General features: G+C 26.2%; 1 protein-coding gene across 2 annotated transcripts; it reads left to right on the top strand.

Moving 5' to 3' along the window:
- Positions 1–565: 565 nt before the first annotated feature.
- On the top strand, positions 566–25099 carry LOC114120607 (protein PALS2). 2 transcript variants are annotated; one of them, XM_027982565.2, is made up of 12 exons: positions 566–854; positions 3660–3781; positions 19536–19685; positions 19747–19917; positions 20408–20641; positions 20715–20813; positions 20972–21130; positions 21417–21627; positions 21739–21941; positions 22052–22183; positions 22258–22332; positions 23284–25099. In XM_027982565.2, the coding sequence occupies exons 1-12, from the start codon at positions 758–760 to the stop codon at positions 23458–23460; spliced, it is 1830 nt and encodes a 609-aa protein (XP_027838366.1). In that variant the 5' UTR covers positions 566–757; the 3' UTR covers positions 23461–25099. The 2 variants fall into 2 exon arrangements, with proteins under 2 accessions (XP_027838366.1, XP_027838368.1); XM_027982567.2 differs by lacking the exons at positions 566–854; positions 3660–3781 and adding an exon at positions 15642–16261.
- Positions 25100–26394: the final 1295 nt, after the last annotated feature.

Here is a 26394-nt window from a genome sequence, read left to right as displayed (position 1 = left end):
TATAATATAGTCGTCTATACGCGGCGGAGTCGGCGGACCCACCTCAATCCTTTCTCTCGGCTGCGGGCCGCGCGCGGGTCGCGACGACAAAACGCCCGCCGCCGCCGCCGCCGCCGTGTTGTCGCGGTCGGAGAGAAACCGATCAGCATTCAGACGCGGCCGCGTGGATTCCGCCAAAACCGGCTGCGGCGGTCAACTTCTATACGGACAAGTCGTGTTCGTGTCCGGACGCGGCGCGGCGGAGAGCGGTGCGGCGCTCGTCTGCCGCGCTCGTTTTCACCGGTTTTTTTTTCTTTCCCGCCCCATCCCACACGCGCACACACACACACACACACACACACACACACACACACACACACACACACACACACGCACGCACACAAACACGGTCACACCACCGGAGCGCAAAGCACACACACGCACAACCGGTGACGACGACTCGGCTACGTAGTGTGCACACGCACGCACCCCGATACGCGCACGGTCGCGGTTCGGTTCGGTTACCATGTTCAACGCCGCCGCCGCCGCCGCCGAGTTCGGGCGCAAGTCCGACCGTAGGTAGAAACCAGAAGATAGTCGGTGCACGTTCGCCGTGGCGCGCATATCGTACGTACACTCCGTCGCCGCCTCGAGTGTCGTCCACATATCTTCGAGGAGTGCTGTTCGCGACTTGGACCGACGTTTCGGCCTCGGCCCGCGGTTCGATATTTAAAAAACAAAAAAATATTGGTGACGTCGTGTGCGAGACAATATTATTATGGTGTTCTTCGTCAGGAACAAGTCGGACCGACGCGAACTGTTGGCGAGCATGGCCAGCGTCGATCACGTTTCGTCGCACAAGATCCACGATAACGGTACTATTTTTAAACATTAACGGAAAATATCTGCACAGACATTCGCATCCGCCGTCTCGTAAAGGAGAGCTTTTGGGATCTATGATCCTTAAAGAAGCTATCCCCGTAAACGACATTTAGAAAATAATAATGCTTTAGAAATGTCATCATTTCAAATGGTTTTCTAGGTAGATATAGGTACATTTTCATCAGTCAATTTGGTGATTACCTAGGCAGATAATAGATCAATGTGTACTTTTGAAAATAATCTATACACATATTATACATATTTTTATTTTCACCTATTCGAGTAAATTAAAATTTTTTCTGAACTTTTGAGATATCATCCAAACCATACTGAAATATATAAAAATGTATATTATTTCTTCAGAGTAAGTCAAAAATGTATCGTATAACGTACAGAATCTATTAAACGTGGGTGTTTGAATTGTATTATAATCTTGACGTATTACTAAGGCGGACGACTATAATATTATAAAACTATAATATTATAGTCGTATCGAACATCGTTTTTTTAAGGTACAAAATTAAATTAACCTTTTTTAGATTTTATAATCTGACTAATGTATGTCAATTTGCAAATTCGTTGCTAATTTTATTCGAACATTTCTATTTCTAAATTTAAGTTTTTAACATATATTTAACTGTTTTATATGGTTTATAAATTATTTCTTAATTACTATCAATAAAACACGAGTAATACAATTATAATACATAAATACGAGAATATGACCTGAGATAATATGCTATATTGCCATACCTGATATTTCTTTTAGTCCTATATGTCCTGTATGTGTCTGTTTTAAACGTCTAATCCTAAAGGCTAAAGCCTAAAACACGCTCTAATAAAAAGCAATAATTGTTTTCTTGCTACAATAGGTATTCAAATCATTACTGACGTCTTGATGAATAAATCGCAGTTCATACTATATTATAATTATTACATAGTTTAGGAATCACCGAATTTATATAGGTATTCATTTGTGGTGCGATAAATTGTCATATTTTTGTGGACTACTTAAGTTAACTGCCGCTTAATTGTCTATTTACAGATCATTTAATTTACGTATACGTTATACATATATAACTATTAACTATATATACTATGAATACAGATATAGTAGAATCTATCCTTAGTACAAATAATGTTTCGTAACGTCGTATGATTACTGTTATTACGTCTTATTATTCCTGTACAAACATTATTTTCAAATGACAACAATTACTTATAGATATGAGTCTAACTTAAGTGTTTCTGTGTGCGTTTAACTCGGGTGTTATATGAATTATATATCACTATAAAGTAAATTTATTATGTAAAGTTTCAGGCACTATTTGTAGTAGTGTGTTTTGTAATTTTATAATTAGTGATTATAGATTAAGTATTTTTGAATTTTTATTAACCATTTAATATTTTTTAATATTTTTTTCTATTTTCATTTCCGTTTATTTTTTTTCGTAGATTTGATAAATTTATCTAAAAATAAGGGAACGATTAACAATGAACGATGTACAATGTACATAATAATCAAGAAACGAAACTTCTTTGAGTAACGTTGTAGGAAAATTCTATATTTTTAAAATTGCATTAAACGACAAATAACTGAAGAGGTAGTAATGAAACTGTATACATAGTAGCTATTAGCTGTGGCGTAACCAGGGGAAGAGCTGAGAGGGCTGCAGCCCTCCCCAAAATTTTAAGAAAATTGAAATATTATTTTAATGGTCTATGAAAAACGCTACAAAAGTCTTAAATTGTATTTTACTGATATTAAATTTTCATAGTTTTTTTTTTTTTTGTTTATTATTTATTAATAATGCTTCGGCATCAGCATGTTACATTTATGGAAGAACCTAGGTAAACCAACGATGTGAAAAAGTTGTTAGCCTCCCCCGAAGAAAAATCCTGGCTAGGCCACTGGCTATTAGTTAGGTATTACTTAACTATTTATAAAAACAACATCATTCATACACATTATTGCATTAAAAACAATAAAAATAGTATTTGAGAGTAGTGTTTAATTTAAGATAATATATCTTAACCATGAATTAATATTTGTATATTTATTTATCTTAGTTTATGGTTCCAGGCTCTCAGCTTTTTGGAATTGTTTATAATTTATTGTTAATATAAGATTATAAAATTACAAGTATGTATAAATTATACAGTAGATATTACAGTCTACTAGAATTAAAATTGTTCTATGTACAATATTTTATTTTTTCGAACATGTTTTAACATATTTAACCGTTTGAAAGCACCTTTGTGGGATTTATAAAAGAGGATAGGTACACGAAAACTGAAAAGAATTTTATAAAATGATTATTTATCGCAAAACCATATTGTTTACCATAATAACGTGTTTAGTGTTTACTAATTAGAGTTTTATTTATTTTTTTAACTAATAATACTTAGTGAACATATCTTAAAATTTAAGATAATAAGACTTAAATAATTTTGTCAAGATAGCTATTTTTGAAATCAGCCGTTTCACTACCCCACATTTTACAAACTATATAGGTATTTGTACTTAATCTGCATACCTTATTGGTTAAGTTAAATTGATAGCTTAGAGAAAATATTCATATCGACTGAAACAATAAAATTGTTATTTGACTTTATGATAAGATTATTATTATTGACAATTATTATCATTTACGTAAAAAAGACATAATATACTCATACTATTATTTAACAATTCACCGTTATGATATAACATGCATACAAGCAGTACAAGCATACTATCATTTATAATAACTTATTGATTCATTAATTTTACAATTTTTTTATTTTGTTTGATATAGCTGCATTTCAACATGTTCGTGATAATATGGACGAAATCAATTATCATGTAAAGGCTAAAGAGACTGATATAATATTTTTGAAAACTTTGATGGATAATCCTACCGTAGAGTCATTAATTAAGGTAAGTTTAATTTATGGATTTTATGAAGAAAAAAATATGATATTATAATAATTGGATGAAGGGTGTTAATTAATGAATGGTGATAGAAATAACAAGAGTACAATCATTATAGGTAAAAGATACGTATAGTACTGCACTATCTAATATTTATTTATTATATTAAAGAAAACTTTTAAAACAATAATATTAAACAGTATTATTATATTGTACAAGTATAATAAGACATGTAAAAATATTAAAAAATTGAAATTTTGAGTTATGCCACTGTTACAGACACAATAATAAATAACAATAAAAAAAAATTCGTCATTGTTGTTGTGTCTGTCATAGTAGTGTAACTCAAAATTTGGGGTCTAATGTGTTTGGCCGACACTCGAATACCCGACACTTCAATTTCCCGATAATATATTTTACATAATTTCAAATTGCAAATTCAAATGGAATAGAGAGCTAAAGATATAATTCGTGGAAGGGCACATACTATATACACAACTCGCAGAGAATATGTACTCTGAACGAGAAAAACATATTAATGCAATTATAAATGACAGAGGAAATCGATCAAATTTATCATTGCTAAGAGGAATCACTCATAAAATTAAATTGTAAATAGGTAGTGTAATGTTTTTATTATTATTAATTTTTGACACACCTATATTTACAATACAATTTGATATGCCAGAGAAATGTGTTATTATTTGTTATATAATTTTGAATGTAAGATTAATTTGTAAATAACATAATATAATATAAAATTTATCGAAATTTTGAAAAAATGTTGACACATTTATAATATAATTTGATATTGTCGGGAAAATGTACTGATCCCATCATCTCATCATAAAGTACATCCACTCCCTTCTTGAAGACCAATAGTCTTCCCCAGTTAAGTTAGGTTACTAGGTTAGGTTATATAAGTAAAACATTGTATAATTTCCCATGCATATTGGCTATTTTTAGTTGATTATTCCTACATTGTATTTGAAATTGAAGATTTTTAATTTATGTTGATAAAACTTTTTTTTTTTAATTTCATGTATTTACCTTAAAGTCACGTGTATTTTTTACGAGAAAATGAAAAATGAAAATTCAAATATTGACTACATTAGATACTTAAACCTAAAGTATAATAATTTATCTTAAAGCAATTTTTGTTACTTTATAAAAAAAAAAAAACATTTCACTATACATTCTTTACAACACAATGCAATTTTAAAAATATTTAGATTTATTTCAAGTAATTTAAAGGCATTTTAAATTATAAAAAATGTTCATTCTTTATTTAAAATCTTATCATCTTGATAATGTAATACAAGGTTAACATACATTTTTCTTATAGGAATTCAAAATATAAAATATACACAATTAGTGCAATTTTCTTTCAATATATAATATATATATATATTGCACTTATCTTCATAATAACAAGTTACTCACAAAATCTACTATAAAGTAAAGCAACTTCTTTGTTTTTTTTTTATACTTAAAAACAACATAATTTGTTAGTAGTTCGATTTTATTTTCCTTTTATTTTGTTTGCAAAACGTACAGCATGCAAATAGGTAAACCTGAGTTGAGAAACTTTAAAGGTCATTTGCTTTATTTATTGATATTATAAAAGCGTGACTAAAAGTCGATTCTATATATAGTTATATACAGTTAATTCTTATTAACGTTGTATACTTATGTCACATTGTATAACTAGGTATAATGATTAAAATCTTATGAATAATAATATTTATGACCAATCTAGATTGCATGTACCTATTACGAAACATTAGTAGGTTGGTACATATGTAATTTAAAAAATAATATTTTTATTATTCGTGAATGTCCTAAATATTTTTTTCTCATAGATTATAAATATTGATAGTTGACTACATTATTAATAGCCAATAGGTATTAACATGTAGTTGTTAAAACTTATTAGTTTTTACTCATATTTTATTATAGAATTTAATTTTGTTTGTTATTAATTACTATATTCAGATTATACGTATTAATGGTGTAAAAATAATGTGACAATATTATTATATTATCATAATTCATAATCGTTTTAAAAACTAATAAAAAATTTGACGTACTTTATACATTAAATAAACCATTTAATATACTATTTATACATAGGTACATAATGTTCATAATAAATCCTCTTATTTACATTATACCCAACGTACTTGTTCCCAAGCCCCAAATTAAATTTCTAAAATTAGTTTTTGTAAATATTTTGGACGTATTTTCAATTGTAATAAATGTATAAAATAGGTACACTTATAAATTAAAACGTACGTGATTATATCACCGGCTTGTTTTTTATCAAATTACACATGCGCTTGTAAGATTTCACATATTATCTTAGCAATTATTAATATGTGTTACAAAATATGTCTTGAACGCAAAAAAAATAATAACGCAATATCTTGCTAATCAAAATAATACGCTTAGACAGTAAATACATAATCTATATGTTAATTTTTTGCAATAAAATTTGACCATAAATTATAACAATGGAATTTATTAGCTGGCTAAAAACTCTAAGGGTTTTTATCATTTTTTAGTTGGACAAATATAGCTGTATGTAGGGTAGGTCTTAAGATCTCTAAGAAAAAGACTGCTCGATTTCCAATATCCCACCATCCAAGCAAAAACTCATCTAAAAAATACCATTAAATTTACGATGTACTTGTTTTTAATTGCTTTTAAGTATACTATAAACATTAATCATGTTCATATATAATATTGTGCTGTATACTCCGATTACTACCTAACAAAATATCCTATTTACTACAAATTATACTATGTATATAGTATTATTGTTATTAACTTTTTAGTTAATACCACCTTATAGTAAAACAATGTGAATAGCCGAATAGGTTCAAAATACAAATAGAGTAAATTGAAAATATCTTAAAAACAATCTATATTGTACTTTCAAAATATGTATTTATATGTGTGTGTGTGTGTGTGTGTGTGTGACTGCTTAGAATCTAAATTAATATTTACTCCGCTGCATGGAAATACAGTGAATTAGGGATATGATGTTTTTACGGATGATTGTAGTACATATAGGTACTTATTTTTATTTTCTGATTTTATTTTTAAAAATAAGTTATAACTTATAATTCATCATACAATATAATATAACATATTATGTGAACCTAATATAATTCAAAATACAACTTAAGAATAAAATGTCAATATCGAGAGTCGAGAGCCATTTAAGACAAGTATTATATTATAACCTGTTGTGCATAGATTTGAATGTTTGTATATTATGTAGTTCATTTTGACCTATCCATACAATTTTGGGTTTTGTTAATGTCATTAATATTTTCATATAAATAAGTAATTAAAAAAACATTTATTTGAACATTAATATTTTTCAAACATAATTATGATTTTCTATTTATTTTGTTGTCGGGATTTTTTCTATAAAATAGTTAAATCTATTATAACAGTTTTTGTGGTATTAATAATCGACCTGTCCCCGTAATTTTGTAAACGCAAGTCACATATATTGCCTTTATGTACATAAAGTATCTACTTTCGTAACTAGCAATTGAAATATAATATACAAAGAAACCATATGCATAAATAATATAACATGGAAAACGTATATTTGAGAAGGCTACACTATAGAATGTGTGACTTCTAGAACTTGTTTCATACCTTCTACGAAATATTTATAGTTGGTTGTTTTGGTTACCATATTTTCTATGATTTGGCTTAAATGTTTATTTACGTCAATTAGTGAATTTATTGTTATTTGCAAATTTTATATTGTTATGTTAACTGTTATTAAATACTCTAATAGGTGATTAATAACTTAGTGATAAGTTGTGTATTTAGCTGTAATGTGGACGTATATTCTTATATTTATCAATATTTACAAATACATATTATATTATATTATATTATATGGTTTATGGTAATTTATTATATTTAATAATATATAGTTATTTGTTAATAATAATATAAATTAAAATGACTCTCGACTCAAATTTGAATTATAGAAAAATGCTAAAAAGACATATGAAAGTTCATATTTTCATTTGGTTTTATTTATAATATATGTGACATACTTGCACATACATAAGTGTATATTTTAAAATTCTGAGTGGTGGTGAAAGTTTTTTTAGATAAACATCATAGGCAGTTAGCTCATGCAACAATATATTGTTTGTTAACTGTAAAATGTTTAGTGTACACAGTGCATTAAGTGTTAGTTTTATAATGTATTTACCATATTTTAAAATTATTATTTGAGTATGAAGAAGTGATTACCCTTTTTATAGCAAAAAAAAACATTTGATTTTCAACTTCAATAATGATTTTAGTCGTTTTAGATAACAAATCAAATCCTGTTGGAATTTTGAGGTGTTAAAAGTAAAAAATTCTTCGTACTAAATTTTGCAAAATTCCTCAAAAATCACGAAAATATGTAAGCAATTTAGTACTTAAAAATGTATCAACATTTTAATTTTAAGACAGTTTCTTAAGAGAATATCAGCACAATATTTGTTTCTCTCTCAGATCTAAACGCACAACATATATAAAACGCTTTCTCCTAAAATTGGTTTTTTATGATTTTTGAGTAATCTTAGAAGAAAATTACCTATTACAAAAATTATAGAGGGTAATATTTCTGATGCTGTGACATATTGGTTTTATACTTTATTGTTATCAAATTTTGTATTTGACTTAAAAAAAAAAAAAAATTGTTGTAAATTTAAATGATGTTTAAATTATTTTAACTGTTTTGAGACAATATTTAAACAAATCGATGTGTCATACCCTCAAAAATATTATTCTCCATCGTTTTTATAAAGGGTGATTTTACTCTAAGATTACTCAAAAACATAAAAAAAATAATTCTGTATAAATGCGTTTTATCCATACTCCATGATGCGCATGTGTCCGAGAGAAAAAACAAACAGTGCGGTGACAATATCTTTTTAACTATTTAAGTATTAACGCTATTTAAATATATTACCCAGACGAAACAATTACATGATCTTTTAAATATTCAAAACTGAACGATCTTCTGTTAGACCTTAATATATTTTTATATTTGCTAAAACTCTGTTCGACATTATATTACATATTACATAAAAAGGTCTAGTAACAAAATAAACCATAAAATATGCGTTTTTCGCGTTTCTAAATTCGAAATGTGCAATAATATTCATTTTACTCAAAATGTGATAAAATGTGATAAAATATGCAAAAAACAATACTACCATTTACATCATCATGAAGTGATTCGTGGACATTACTGATAAAAGCAATAATCAGAAGTTGCAAAAAAACAGTGTTGTATACAAATCCTATAGTCTTACTAATAACCATTTATTATTCAAGTATACATAATGATTTTAGTTACTTTGTAATTTTACCTAAATTAAGTAATGTGTTTGAACTAAAGTCTAAAAACATTCAACTATTAATTTAATTTTAATTTTCTATATACAATGAAATTTTCAAAATATCCAGACTAATAGGTATTGATCTATTTATAAGTATTTTAAATTTTGAATTTTTTAATTTTATTTATTATTGATATAAAATTTGTTTTAGATTCTAAACGAAGTGATGAAGGTATTGATTTTAAAATTACGTGTGTTAAGTTAAGTTTTTTTTTTGCTTTTGTGTATGTACAGCATAACTTGTTGAAATAATGTTTTTTTTATTTCAAACATTGGGAGTGGTTTCTGATGGCAAATTTAATAGCCTTAGTGCATTATATAGAGATTAAAAGTAAAAATTTTCCAGTAATTTTCAAAAAAAATCCGGAAAACAAAAAAAAAAAATGACGGACAAACGGGAATTATTACGCAAAACCAGTTTTCGATAAAACCGATTATTTTTTTTGGTTGTAACTCAAAAACGAATCACTGTAAACATTTTTTTTTTCATTACTAAATGTTTACATTAGTGTTATCTATATACAGTTAAATTTTCAAAATATTTTGGATTTTTTTCTACTATTTATAGTCTTATAGACAACTGAACTTTTCGATTTTTTTAAGACCTTTTTTGAATTGTCGATAAAAACATTTTGAAAATACTTTAAAATTTAATAGAAAATTTCTTATAAATCGTTCTTACAGTAGTAAAAAAAAAAATCAAAAATCAAAAATCGTTATTTATAAGCGATCTAAGTTTAAATTTTTACAATGTATATCAAAATCGCGAAAATTTGCGTAAAATTGTATGTCATTTTGTAGTTGAAAATTCATATTATTGTATTTATATCTAAGGTAAAAGTTCAACACTAAGTTTTCCTTTAAAATGCTATAGAGAAAACTGGAAGCCTCATAATAGGAAAAATGTTATGAGCATTTAAATTTTAAATTTTATCGCGTAACGATAACGATTTATCCTCAAATATTTTTAATATTTGTTATTATTTACTTATTTTTTATTTTCATTATTATTTTTTATTTGTTAAGTATAAGTCGTACATACTTGAAAATTTCACCAGTTATTCAGATTGTCATTTTCTTTACATGATTTAATTTTAAAAATATTTCGCTTATTTTAATTATATTTATAGGCATTTGAAATATTCGGTTTTTTTAGTTTTTTTTCATAAATATCTATAAAACTTTTTTTGCTGAGTCAAAATACTTGAAAATTTAATACAAAGTTCCTCATAAGTTGGTCTTATAATTATTCAAAAATTATGAAAATTATAAGAATACATAGGCACAATTTTTTTTTTAACGTTTGAAATTCAAATATTGACAAAAATTCTTCAAAATCATGAATATTTGCAAATTATTTTGTAGTTAAAATTAATACAAAATTTTCCATAAATTTGACTAACAATAATTTGTAAAAGAACTTACATTTTATGGTATTTAAGTCATTAAAATATATACCACCTTTTTCACTAACCATTGGAAATTATATTATAGGCTGACAAATCATCTCCGTTCAAATCGTTTTCGTATAAAATGATATCTATCATTAAATCAAATTTAATATATCCATTATAGTGACCTACTATACAGCAGAGCGCCAGAGCGTTATTCAATTGAACACTATTTTTAAATTTATATTTTATAAAATGTTTGTTTATGAATATAAAAACCTTTACATCTGAATTTAATGATCCTGATAAATTATTCATACTGGCCAATTTAAAAATACCGAAACTAAGTACCTACACTATTTAATTAAGTGTTTGAAATTAAAACGACAAATAATGAATTTAGATATTTTGTAAAATCTAAAAAATCATAATTCGTTGGGACTTAAAATTTCTCATTACATCTAGTCCTTAATTATTAATTGCTATATACACTATGCACGTTTTAAAATATTTAGATTATCTATATCACATACCAAATTACCATTTTATAATATTATGATAATATAAGTATCTAATATTTGTGGTTTGTTTTTGATAAAAAAAAATAGTTCAATCTACCATATTATAGGTACCTATAGAAAATAACAATATGAATTAATAATAAAATATCTTTAAAAAAATAAGTCATCTCCTATCAAAATGAGCAGTTTGTCTTGTATGCAATTATTTATCATCAAGTTCAAATTTAACACAATAATTATATTGTGCTTTGTAACGAGATACACTATTAACATCTACTTTACAGCTGAGTGATTTTACGGAAAATTACTAATTAGTCAGTATTACTTGTAAAGAAATTAATTTAATAATAAATATACAATTCTATTATAATATATAGTTTAAAAAAAATAATACTTATGAGGATTAAAATACTACCTATTTACAAGCAATTATCCATTATGGAATAAGTAACATATTATAAAACCATTTTTAAAACATATGTATGGATTTTTTTTATAATCAAAAAAAAAAAAAATAACAATAATATTCAAGTTGTATAATAGATATTTTTTTGTAAGTTTTATGATCATCTCCTCTTCAATACACTTTTAAAACTGTTGTATGTGCTAATGTAGGTAGTAAATAATATCATTGATTGTAAATTTTAAATAGTCACAATATCCGTATTTTATAAATACTTTTTACGGTATAAAGAATTATTAAAAAGATGCATAGACATAGTTATTTATTTGCATACATGATACATTGTAGATTTCGCTTTTATGAATTTATATAAGTAAAGCAAAACACGTCCTGCGTAGTAGGTATATATATAAATACGAATTTATTATGAATCGTAATTTTTGTTTTTACGTTGTGTAGGCTCCATACTTTAAAAAATATAATTTCATTACTTTAATAAAAAGATGTTATAGTATTATACTATTACCCCTAATACTTAATAGTAGGTATAACTTTAGAAGTATATTATATTTCATACAAAATTATGTAATGATGTAATTATATTTCTAAATTACAACATTTTAAAGTTTTATATTTATAAAGCTTATTTTTTTGTTTTTATTTCAAATTCTAGGTTCAATAAATGTTATATTCATAAATATAGTTATTATTACCAGGCATTGCAAACAGCACGCTAGGTTCATTAAATACCTAATATATTTGAATAAAAATATTTTATTCATACCTATTAATATGTAGACAAAAAATAAGCTTGGACATTTTAAAAGTACTTAATAGACTAATATTTGTTTTGTTAATAACACGATCAATAATACTTTTGGACATAATACTTCACCTAAAATCTTTCTGGACGAAATTAATTGGAAAAAATCGCAATGCGTTAGTAACTATAACCACCATGTTTTAATTATTATTGCATAATAACCAGGTTGATTAAATTTCTCGTATAATACTGTATTTAAGTTTTACAATATTAGAACAATTTTTTTTTTAAACATACAAATGTTTGTTTATGATTGATTTAATAATAATTGATATGATTGGTTAGAGTTTTGTTTGTTCCACTTTCTCACTTGATAATCATACATTTTTTAGCTGAGAATTAAAATGCTATTTTATTTATCAATAATTTTACTTACTTTTCTATCCACAGATAATTTAATTTTGTAAAATAAATAAATACATTTGAATATATTTGATGTATAAAATCAGTTTTTTATGAAATATTTTTAATATTTTATGTACTTAAATTATTGGTATTTGAATGTATGTAAGATATACCGAGTATTTAAATCAGATTTTTATAAATAAAATAGAAGTACATTTATTATGAATATACATACTTATTAATTTTTATACATTTAAAAACTCAATGTTTAAATTAATTCAATCAGAAATGAAAGAACACTGAGTTATATATTATGAAAATATTTTGTCTTGAGACAGTAAAATTATTGACTTATCTACTCAATTATTGAGTCTTAATAATATGAAATATTCTAAAAAGTGATTTTTCAAGCTTTAAAATGATATCGAAAGTTCATAATTACCATGATATATTAAAGCCTATTTTGAACAAAGGTTAAACAAAATTATTGTGCTAGTTGAAATATTGTTTTTAGGCACCTACACGTAGGTTATTATTAAAGGTGTAATGTTTATTATATTTTTGTTGGGACGTATTTAGTATTTAATATTTACTTATAGGCATAGTAGACACTTGTCTGCGCGGGTTAAATTCGAGAATTTTGCTTTCTATGAATCTATGATTATACCTATTATCTATAAAAATGTACATTTTGTGTGTATCCGTATATTGACTAAAAAATTGTTTTAAATTTATTTTATAATAATTGAATTATTATGTCTGTGGTTAACCGCAGGAGAAAAACATAATACTAATGTATAAAAAGTAGATACTTACCTATACAGTTGTGTATAGTGTTTACTTTCAATTTTTTTCCGGTTATCTACTAAAGTAATATTTACAACGATATATTTATAAATTTATAATTATCGACATAATTTTTATTTATCCGAAAATGTATCACGATATCTTTGTATCAAAGTTTGACTTTGATATGTAATAATTTGCTTGATGCCAACTATTTAAGTGAATTAAAAATATATTTAATAATAATATAAATTATTGAATAGGTTTAGCATTTTAATAATTTTTTAATAAAATCCTAATTAATTCTTAATTCATATATTTATAATTATAAATTTTGGTATTCGTATTCAATCTTAGTATATAATTATAATATTTAATTAATTTGTATATTAATAAAAATTACAATTTATCTATCAATCTATCAATTTAATTTTTGTCAAATAATTTTTATTTGTAACATTAATTCAATGTAAGTATTACTATTAATAATTAAAATATTTTGTTTTTAGCGATTTCTTAGCATTTTGATAATTATTTCCTTTGGCTATTGATAGAAAAACAAGCAATTAGGAACCCAATTATCAAAACGGAAATTCGAACAGAACAATGTGTTATTTATTGGATAAATATCTATTATCTATTAGTATAAATAAAAATAGTACATTATTATCTAACTCGCAATTCTACAAGTGCTTGCAAAATGGTAAATACACCCTTGTAAGACTATACTATATGTACCTACTATATAATATAATATAATATAATCCTATACCACTATTTGCACACTATTTTATTAATATAATTTTTATAGACTACTATTATTCAATATTTACAGCTGATCGTATATAACAATATTATCATACAGCATTACTGAAAAAACATTATATATCAAACATAGGACATTCAATCAATTTAACCCTAATAAAATAAAATTATACGTAAACAGACATTTTTACTATCATTTTAATCTGTGTTTATAGTATGGATAATTTTGGTGTTTACCTACATATTTACTCTAAATTAAATTTACCTACAAGCCGTAGAAATGTAGTAGATCACGTTTATAACATGGAAAATAATGGCTATGATAACATAATGTTTAAAGTTTTGAACGAAATACATTCGCAAAATATCCTATTTTTTAACTAAACACGTACGATTATATTAAACTTTATTCGTACATCTATTTATGTATAAGCAGTTGTTTAGTATTTACTAAGTTACTGCTGTTAACAAGAGTTAACGGTAGTTATTCAGTGATCAAGTGTAAACATCGAAAAGCGTTTTAGAAGTATTATGTAGTATTAGAATTACAGCATACAAGTCGTATAATACATAGATATAAGTTTAACTCAAGAATTGATAAGTTCAAAAAAATATTTCATTATAACCCTCAGTTCACGTGTAAATTTATATGGAATATGGATACAGTTTGAGTAGTACCTATAATATTATGTAATATATGTATCTATTATGAAGCTACACGAGTTTAATGTTTATAGTACACGTGTAGTTTGCTGTATATACATGGTTGTCGATATGGAATTATTGTAATATTATGGTATACTAGTGTCTATTGTTGTCGGAGCAGTGAGCACGTACACAATGCGTAAAAAATGAAGATCATACTAAGAATGAAAAGATCAAAAGACAAAAAGAAAATTTGACGACGCGTACCCGTAGGCTTCAGTTGAGACTTGTGTGCTGTTTGGGTTTGAAACGTGAACGACCGAAGTAAAAGAATCTCGGTTTGGAGACCCTGAATAATATTTTAATCACGTTATTATTATTACAACTACCTGTACACATACCTATTATTATTACATACTATGACATACAACAGGTGTGGATAGGGCGGGCGGGCGGCGAACCCGTAGTTGAGAATCATTCTTCATGTTTTTAACTGGAATCCGTTAAGAAACGAAAACCACCTGTATGCGCGCGGTCGTCTCGGCATTCGTATATAATATTATGTACGTATTATAGGTCGTGTTTAAGATTAAAAAATAAATAGCATTTAGGTAGGAGGCACGTACCGCCGCCACCACAACTTGTCCCACCGTCGTCTACCACTACTCCCGCCACTAAACTCGGCCCGTCTCTTCGCTCGTTTTCATTTTATTGTTTTCTCTGTCGTAGATCGACGTAACTCATGAGCGGTATTTTGAAATGCAGACGGCAGTCAGTGTATCAATGGTTCGCACGGTCGTCCGTACGCGTTCCCGCGAACTACAAATTACAGCGCACCAATATTTTGTGTAGTTTTCTACACTATTGAGCAATAAAAAAAAATTGATAACCGCGTATCGCTTGACTGTAATTTTGTCGGACAGTAATTAGTAATAATTACTAATACACCATCGATCGTCAATTATTTAAACATCATTTACGCATTGACCCGAGGACGGTCTTAAAAAATAATGATAATTGTTAATTATTTATAATATTGTATCATATATTTACGTTATAATTTTCGCGATATTGTCATTACTCATTAGTCACTATAGTCACATAAATTACGACGTCGGTCATCGGTGAAGAGAAGTACGCGCGGGCAGTATAATATTATAATAATATTATACGCTGTCGATTTTCCTTCCTAGTGCGCGTGCGCGAGTCAGTGCACGCCCGTCAACGGAACGTGTAGTGTTGCGAGTCGTCGTCGACGACCGTTGTGTTTGGGCAGTGTGTGTCGCGTACGTGTACGACTCAGGTGTGTAATATACGCCTTCGACAAGTATTTTTCATTCGCTGCTGGTGGAATTTGGAGAGAATCCGTAAACGGGTAATGATTTGTATATTATATTATTATATATTCGTTGATTCTGTTTCGTCCCTTCCGTTCAAGTTTACCATTTTATAGTAACCGATGACAAGATTTTAATTTATTTTATACCTTAAGCAAGCCACAGCTAGCATACCTATTCATTTTTTAGGTTCCTCTCCCCTCTTATTTACGTGACTCCACCCCGCTACGCTCGCATGATTTACCTGTACAACCCAGTACAATTAGGTAAACAAGATTTTTTTATAATTTTCTTATAGCCGTTCGAAAACAGATAATATTATATTACATTATCGAGCTTCAAAAACAATAACAGTGGCGCCCAAAATGTTAAGGATTCTGCCGAGTACATTATTATTGTCAGTTGTTTATTATCCATACGACCCACAACAAATCGTCAACAACTTGCTATCTATACATTTCTTTTTACCGTGTCTTGTATTCAATTGATGCATTATAAATTTGATAACATTTGGTATATCGCCTAGAACGTCGTTGAAATCTCTACGTAACCACATACGTGACCTAGAGTCTATTGGCTAACGCCTACAACATTAGTATGCACCGTGCACATGAATTATATATAGTACATACTATATGCCTAATAGTATTATCATTTCTATAGATATATTCATGAACTGTCAAGTCTTAAGTATATGAATTAAGTACCTACATAAGTATGAGTAATAGAATTAGAAAATATTCCGAATTTACCGAGGTCTCGAGCAATCAGAGATACGCTCTATTAATTTCTTCAATAAATCGTTCTAAATTATTAAACATTGAGTTGATATTAATGTGATAAACTTATTAATTAAAAAATATTGATGACATTGACATATTTCGTAGGTAGCATAATATATACTTAATAACTAATAAGTTTATATAAAATACCAATATATCTTTAATCGGTGTTTGGTGTACACTTATCCGTCATCAACTCCTTATATATCGATGTTATGAACTTATAGACAATTTCTGGTTTTGTTTACATTTAAAATCGTCGACGTCACTACGCGCAAACTCGATGTAGTGCACTAGTGCCTCTCTTTCAAACTGGGTACCTACTTACTTTTCGACAAGATGTGGTAGGACAAGACATCGCCATGTCCAGCAGGCAGCGGTAGTTTTTTTTTTGTTTACTCCTAAACTCATCGTTTGTCAGAATTATGTCGTTTGAGACAACTTTAAAAGGACGTCGTATCTACATGTACTGACTTACTTACTCATAATTTATCATAAAACATGTTATTAACATGTATAAAATAATGTATAAAAGTATTAATTTGACTATTATATTTGATATTTTGATATTAAAATGAATTGATCGAAGTTTTTATCAAATTTAAAATCAAGTATATTATTTATACAACACATTTTTTAAGCAATTTATAAACATTTTAAAATTTATAAATGACCTAGACAATATTCTTACTTTTAAATCCGAGAATTCATTTTTGTAAAATAACAAAGTAAAATAGATTTATTTTAGTAAAATTGTCTATCTAATATACCTACTTAGGTAGGTATGATAGGAGTCAACACGTGTGAGTAAGCATAAAAGCGTTCTTAGCATAAAATAATATGAGAAAATGCGGGGTAGATAATATAAAATAAAATTAACAAACAAAAATCACAAATTTTCGGGGAAAAAAAAAGATTTTTTATTTCTATAATAGATTGTTGATTATAGTGGTATTTTAATTTTTCACTTATAATTTAAAATAAAATGTAATATAAATTTGTTTTTGTTTTGAAAGTAAAAACTACATCAAGAATACATTAACTACAAATTATATAATATCGAAAAAATAACTACCAATTAATCAATCAGTATAATCGCTATATTTATAATCTATAAGTTATAACTAACTACGGTCCCGAGACAACCATATTACAAAGGCTCGTACATTTAAAAGTTATTATATCAATGTACAAGAACAGAATATTATAAAATTGTAGAGTGTTGTGAGTATCGTCGTGTCCTTATTATCCTTTTTAAAACGAATTCATTCTATTTTTTTTTATTCTAATATAATAAATACATGTGCGACGCGCGTCGTTCACTCATATTAATGACAGTTTAATATTTTTATTCAAACACGATGTTCTACAAGGTTTTGCGAAATTGTCACGCAGTTGTGTACTTGTGTTCCATTTTCTCCCCACTTGTTTCTCGGATCGAAATTAACTCATCGCATTATTTGGTTCATTATGTATATGGGTGTGTCGTCTATGAAATAATATATTAACGTTGAGATCGCGATCTACTGTTACTTACGCAGAAGTACATAACTCTAATTAATAGGTATACATTAATTTTACTATGCGACTCTCTCGTCAACACCCATTTATATCAATAGCCAATTGTCCTTTAAGTTCATATGTAAAACTATACTAGGTACATCACTAACAATTACGAATTCATTCATTCGATCCTTTGTAAATATTTTAAAGCTAATTATGTAATATTGTGTTCGGAACAAATTACATGAAATTACAAGCCAATGTAATTGGAATCTTAGCCTATAAAAATATTGTATATTATAATAGCTAAGGCTATACCTTACTATAATATAATATATTTTTATATTGATACAATATGATAAATTGTATTTTAAACTATTATTATTATTTATAATTATTAGTTAGATACAGTACTTCTATACCGTTTATAAGTATATTATATTCTGGTATTAATTTACGTATATAATAATCGCAGTTACCTAATGATAATTTGAAAATCATTTATATTATACATTTATACTACAACGGGCCTTCTCATCTTTGGTCATTAATTAATAATTATAATTATATGTCTTTGTTCAAATATGTTATGAATTATGACTTATGTAGAGTCATGCATGCAATATGTACGGTATGCCTGTACGACTGTACAGTATTATACGTACCTATAATTTGTTCACAGTTTTGAGTTGACATGCTATTTAATTTCATTGCATTACTTTCATATACCTACCTATCATCGAAAACTTCCTTTACATGTTTTGTGGACATATAAATACAATAATATTACCATGGAAACACTAACGTCATATTGTGTAATTGATAATTTACTTCGAAGAAAATACTATATAATATACCTATACTAAATATACCATCTAGTATCTACCTACTATAATACGACTATAAAAAATATTATTATTTTTTCTTCAAATTATTTTATCATTGTTAAAATATAAAATATAATACCAAATTATTATTCTTGAAAACCATGTGGAAAATTAATGTCATTACTCGTTTTGTTGTACAGGTTCATAACTCTTTGGAGGAATACGAAACGTGTGCACCGATAGCCAACAACTCTAAGCAAACTTTGATCGAATTGTGCCATCACTGTACTTCGTCAAAACACCCAGTGGCCAAAGATTTACTGTCAATAATTACCAAATTACATTTTAAGGTCAGTTTTGACTATAAATAAATTTAATTTAATTTTTTTAATAATTTAATGTTATATTTAGTCCCTTTTAGAAGTACATGACAAAATAGCGATAAAGAGACTGAAGAAAACATTAGATACCTCTGATTTACCTCCTACTCCTCCTTCACCACCTCAACAACAAAACGGAACTAAAATGTCTACCCAAACGTACAAAGTAATTGGATTGCGAAAAAAACCAGACGAACCATTGGTGAGTATTAAGCCACATATATATTATCTACTTGTAATTGTTTTATCAATGTGTCCCTTATAGAAATAGAATGTATACCAGATAGGTTAACAAATTCAACATTCAAAGTGACAAAATTGTAATCAATGTTTAAGTTGATTTATTTAAAGTTAAAGTTAAATTTAAAATTATTATTGTTTATTATTTATTAATCTATTCTTTATTATGTCCCACATTGACATCAAAATATTGGTATGAAATTCTTATTAAAGTTATATTAAAATTGTATAATAGATCAATAAGCCATAACTCATAAGGTACTAATAGGTATATATTTCTAAAGTCCACAGTTTTGGTTTTACAATATGTATTTATAAATAAATGAGTAAGATAAAGTAGAAGAAGCGAGTTAGTATGTAACTTCTACTTATACTATAGTAATAAAAAATATTGAAAAATGTTATCAAAATTAATATTTATACAATACATAAATTCAAATTTTTTTATGTAGGGTTTAACTGTTGAACAAGATGAAAATGGAAATCTCATAGTAGCAAGAATTTTAGCTGGAGGTACAATTGATAAACAAGGATTATTGAAAAAAGGAGATGTCATATTAGAAGTAAATGGCGAAAGAGTTGAAAGTCCTGAAGATTTATTAAATGAAGTTAGCCGTAGCAAAGATACATTGCAGTTTCGAATTGCTCCTGGATTTTACCATAAAAATACAATTCAAACACAACAAGTAAGTTTAATAATGATTTATATTTGTTAGTAATAACTACTAATTGTAATTTCAATTTTATATGATCGTTTAGTGTTATATGCGAGCATTGTTTGATTATGACCCAATGGAAGACACTTTAATTCCTTGCAAAGAAATTGGTTTAACATTTAAACATGGAGACATTCTTCAGGTTAGTTTTAAATATGTATATTGATAAAGGTTGTTTATTTGTATTGCAATAAATTAGTATTTATATAATGATATTTTACAGGAGTAATTAATATGTATTATGTAATAATTATTGTTAGAAATCTAAATGGTTGTTACATTTGTTATGCATACATATAGGTTCTGGATCAAAAAGATCCTAATTGGTGGCAAGCAAAAAAAGTAGGCGATAATGAACTTCCTGGATTAATACCATCACAAGAATTGGAGGAGAGAAGAAAAGCTTTTGTAGCTCCAGAAGCAGACTATGTTCATAAAACTAGTATTTGTGGAACTAGGGTATATTTTAATTTTCATATTATAGATAAAATATAAAACATAAATGCATAGTCTATAACAATAAATTATTTTATAGTTGTCTGTATAAATATAAGACAGATAATATTTATTTGGTCTATACATATTTATGACTTATTTAAAACAAAACAAAAATCATTAAAATTTCAAACTGTAATTTATGTTTTAATAGATATGCATATTATGGTTTTAGAATTTTCTTAATAGATTCATTATAAATTATGTTGAAATGTTAAATCTTATAATAAAATTGAAAAAATTACTTTAGATTTCTAAAAAAAAGTGTAAGAAAATGTATCAATCAAAATGGAATGGCGAATTTGATAAAGCAGAATTGATATTGTATGAAGAAGTTACAAAAATGCCTCCTTTTAAGAGACGTACCCTGGCAATAATCGGTACAACTGGTGTGGGAAGACGAACACTTAAAGGTCGTCTGATAAACAGTGACCCTCAAAGATTTGCAGGAGTTATACCATGTAAATACAGCTTTTAAAAAAATTTATCCTTTGTGATTTGATGTCATTTAACTATAAAAGTTATTGAAATGGTTTCAAATTAGTTCTATGAGTATATTTGTATATTTGTAGATACAACACGACCACAAAGAGAATTAGAAGAAAATGGTCAAAATTATTGGTTTATTGATCGTGATCAGATGGAACATGATATAAGAGAGCATAAATTTTTGGAATATGGTGAAAATGGTGGCAATTTATATGGCACAAACTTGGATTCTATTCGTGATGTCATCAATCAAGGAAAAATGTGTGTTTTAGACTGCAGTCCAGTGGTATGCATAATATAAATTTTTAATTTACTTAATGTAACTTAAAATTACTCAAATTTAAGTAATTTATAATTATATTTATGCTTAATTCATATTGAAACAATATGTTTTAGGCTTTAAAGATGCTTCACAATTCTTCAGAATTTATGCCATATGTAATTTTCATAGCAGCACCTGGTGTTGAGGTAATGAAGAGCCTGTATGATTATTCGAGAAATATGGGTTATTCTAGTCGTACATTGACAGTAAGTAGAAAGTTTTAATAATATATTAATATTGTATGTAGAACCTATGTATTATTTTAATTTTATTTATTTAGTTTGATCGCCAAAGTTCCATTAGATATAGTTCTAGAAGAGCCCGTACATTAGAATCGCTTGCATCAATTTATGAGGTAATTATTGTTTAAATTAATAAACAATCAGAATTAAATTAAATTGAATTATAATTTTATAATTTTAAGCTAGGCTGGTCAGATCTTTTTTCAATAAAGTTGTTTTTAATGTTTTATCATTTTGTATTTATGGTAAGATGTAGCATTATATATATATATATATAAAAAAAACTATTTCATAGTTTAGTTTGAAATGAACTGAATTAAATTTAGTATCAGTATAATACCACCTTGTAATCTTGTAATCTAAAATCAAACATTTAATACAATTAATTGTAAATTATAAAAGTACAGTTTGTTAAATACATAAAAAAAAAAAATAATATAATTTATACATTTTAAAATTAAATTTTGTCCTTTTCTATATTTGGATTTTTTTCGCCATGTATACAAGTATAACAATACAATTATTCTTACAACTTAAGCTATCTAGTTTATGGTAGTGTTTATTGTTTAAATATTAATATACACAAACTTTTATACATTTATGTAATACTATATTTCCTTATACTTAGAAGTACTAAAACATTTTTAATTTAATTTCAATCTTAACATTGTAAAATAATTAAATATGTTTTATGGGTTAATTAGTTGATTTATTGATGATGTATTTACCTAAGCCCGTTAGTTTTGATAGTATATGGTTTAAATCATAGAAAAATATTGATATAATAAAATATTTACTAACAGTACTTTACAAAATTATACATTGAATATTCAAAATCATTTTGTTCATTATTAGCTAAAATGTCAATATCATATTCCTAATATTTTACCTAGGGTATGAAACTGTCTCAATGATTCATCAAAGTACTTTCTTGAAACATGTGTTGAAATAATCAAATATTTAAAATTTTAAAACAAATTCATTGAAAAAAAATAATAAGCAATTAGGTTATGAAAATATTTATCAAATAACATTTTTTTTAAAAATCCATTTAAATGTTTTAGGAAGATGACGTAAAGAAATCATTGGAAGAAAGTGCTTGTTTACAACGTATGTACGAAAAGTACATAGACCTAGTTATAGTTAATGAAGATTTTGATATGACATTCCGTAAAGTCGTTGAAGCCTTGGAAATTATATCTAACGAACATCAATGGGTACCTGTAAACTGGGTATATTAAGATAAAAAAAAAAAGGTTTAATCTCTGTTACTTTTGAACTAGTTGATAGAATACATCTTAAATGTATAGCCTTTTTCATACCTTTATCACAAAACACTATACAATTATAAGTTTAAATAAAATATATAACTTATAGATTATCATAGAATCTATGTTAATTACATTTTTATTATTGACTATGTATAACATTGGATTTACCAATTAATTTGCTTACTTGGTTATTGTTAAGTTCCTGCAAATAATTATAACATTAATTTAATATTATTGTGAATATGTTTCCGTCCTTATTTTTTTTTAGCAACATTAGCAATATTTATAATAAATTAATAACATACACATGCAATTAGTGAAATTCATCATATATTTTTATTTAATTAAATGTACAATCTACTTTCGTTTGGTTGTTGTTATAATAATTAAATTGGTAACTAATCACTATTCAGTAATATATAAAATATTACGTTTCACTGTAAAATAAAACTACCAAAACATGAAGCTTCCTTCAGGTTTTTCATGTACTTTCTAATTTGGAGGTAGAGAGTAGTGCGCTTTTCAAATAATTGTATAAGCTTATAGGCTAGGAAGTTTAAAGTGAGTAATGATTAGGTTAGATGAAAAAAAATGACGTATTAACTTTATCAGTTTAATAGTTTTGAATTTAGTTAATAATTTCTTACAGTTTAAATATGGAACTTATTTCTACTTTTTATTGTCTTTATAGAAATTCGATAATAGATAACAATATTAATTAAAAATAAACATCTGATGATTTATTTACTAGAAAAAAAATATGACTTTAATTTTTTATAAACTAAATTATAACTTAAGAATTAATTATACTAACAATAAACTTATTTATTTCTCTTGTAAGTTACAAATAATTAAAATGATTTATTATTTTATTATTATTATTTTTTTTTTTTTTAAAAAAGAAAATATTAGAACTGAATATTGTGTTCATTTAAAAGTATAATTACTAATTATATTTGTATATTGTGTTGTTATAATAGTGTGTATAAAATTTATCAATTTTATTTGGTTATTTAATAAATTGTTCAATCCTAACAAACACATACATGTACAATGTACATTGAAAATTTGCCATTTCATCCAGCTTTGCACTATTATTATTTCGTATTGAATGTTATAAATATAATGATACTATCTATATTTTTTTTTCACGAGGAAGTATAATATTTTACTTATAAACTTGCATGCATTATATCAATTTAAATAGTATAAAATAAATATTGTGCAATTTCCACGTGTATCAATACAATATAAATATTAGATATATTTATATATTTGCATTAGATATTTGTTTTACTGATTTTTAATATGTACTAATAGTATAGATTATAGTTTTATGACATATCATACCATTATAAGTATTATGATATAGGTAGGTAATAACTGCAACCATAAGGCATGCCTACCTATAATATATGTAGTAATGTACCTTTATATATTGTTAAAAAGTACTGTTTGTGGAACAAAACAAATTTTATTAGTTTACTATATTTTGTATTATGTACATTCCGTCCAACATTGTAATCTCGTATTTTTATTTATTTTATGTTTAATAAAGACATTTATGTATTGTTCAATTTTTCAATAAATTGGGCTACTCTATATAGTATATATGTATATATTTTATTTTTTTATTTTAGTCTAATGTATTTGCAATACCACTGTTGCAAGCTGCTTAGCACTCGATAGATTAAATAGTAATAATCAGAGCTAAGATGTGCATACAACAGAATGTTTTATTTTGCTACGTCCAAATTAAGTGACTAATGTCCACGATTTATATTATTGTGATGAATATGGTACTATTTTAATTTTGCATATTTTTCATTTATTGAGCTTAATGCATATTTTTGCATATTTAGCATGATCGTATTCATTGTATTTAAGCCGATAATAATTAAACTGATCAAAGTATATAACTTGGTTTTTTTGGTCAAACATAAATTTTATTTTTATTAATAGAACCCTATAGTACAATATACCAGTGTTTCCCAATTGTTTTGCTTTGGCGACCCATAAATATAATCTTTATTGGTTACGCGACCCCCCGCTAAAAAAAAATAAATAAAATTATATATATTTTATACATATTATAAAATTTAAAATACAATATACTGAATAATAATAACATAATAAATAAATAAAATAAATTATAAAAAAATACAAAAAATTAGTATAATATGAAAATAACCATAATTGTAACTGCAAGTCGCGACCCATCAAAAACATTTCGTGACCTAATAATGGGTCGCGACTCATGATTTGGGAAACGCTGCAATATGCTATGTAGGTACTTTTGCCGATCATTTATAATCGAAAATTTAAAAAAATGTGTGGTAGTAGCATATAAAACACATATTTCTATTATCAAATGAAAATTGTAAATTGTATTACTAAATTAATAATTAATGCACGCGAAAAGTAAATAAATAATTTTTAATTTTTAATCTCAGTTATACGTATATAATATGATAATCAGCTAATTATTGATAAGTATTTCAATAAATAAATATATTTTTTTGTATTGATTTTTGTATGTATATTTTAAAAATTAAATTACATAATTTTGCATATTTTACAATTTTTTATTGCATACAAATCCTAGCCCTAGTAATAATATAATAAATTACTTAAATCGATTTGTATACAAAAAAAATATATGAAATAAACTATATGAGACTGACTCTGCTCAGATTCATTTTTCTTATTGATATAAATATCATTTAATTCAAATTTAACTTACCCATAACAATAACTCACTCGACTGTTAAAGTAACGTTCGGATTACTGGATAATACATATATATATATTAAAATGTTTTGATTGTGGTTTCACAAGTCTATTGTATTGGTATTATGTTGTTCATATTATCTAATTTTCTTAAGAAAATATTAGTTATTTTGT

Source organism: Aphis gossypii, chromosome X, assembly GCF_020184175.1.
Source record: "Aphis gossypii isolate Hap1 chromosome X, ASM2018417v2, whole genome shotgun sequence".
NCBI lineage: Eukaryota > Metazoa > Arthropoda > Insecta > Hemiptera > Aphididae > Aphis > Aphis gossypii.
Note: the sequence above shows the minus strand (reverse complement) of the source record. Positions and strands in the feature narration are given on the sequence as shown.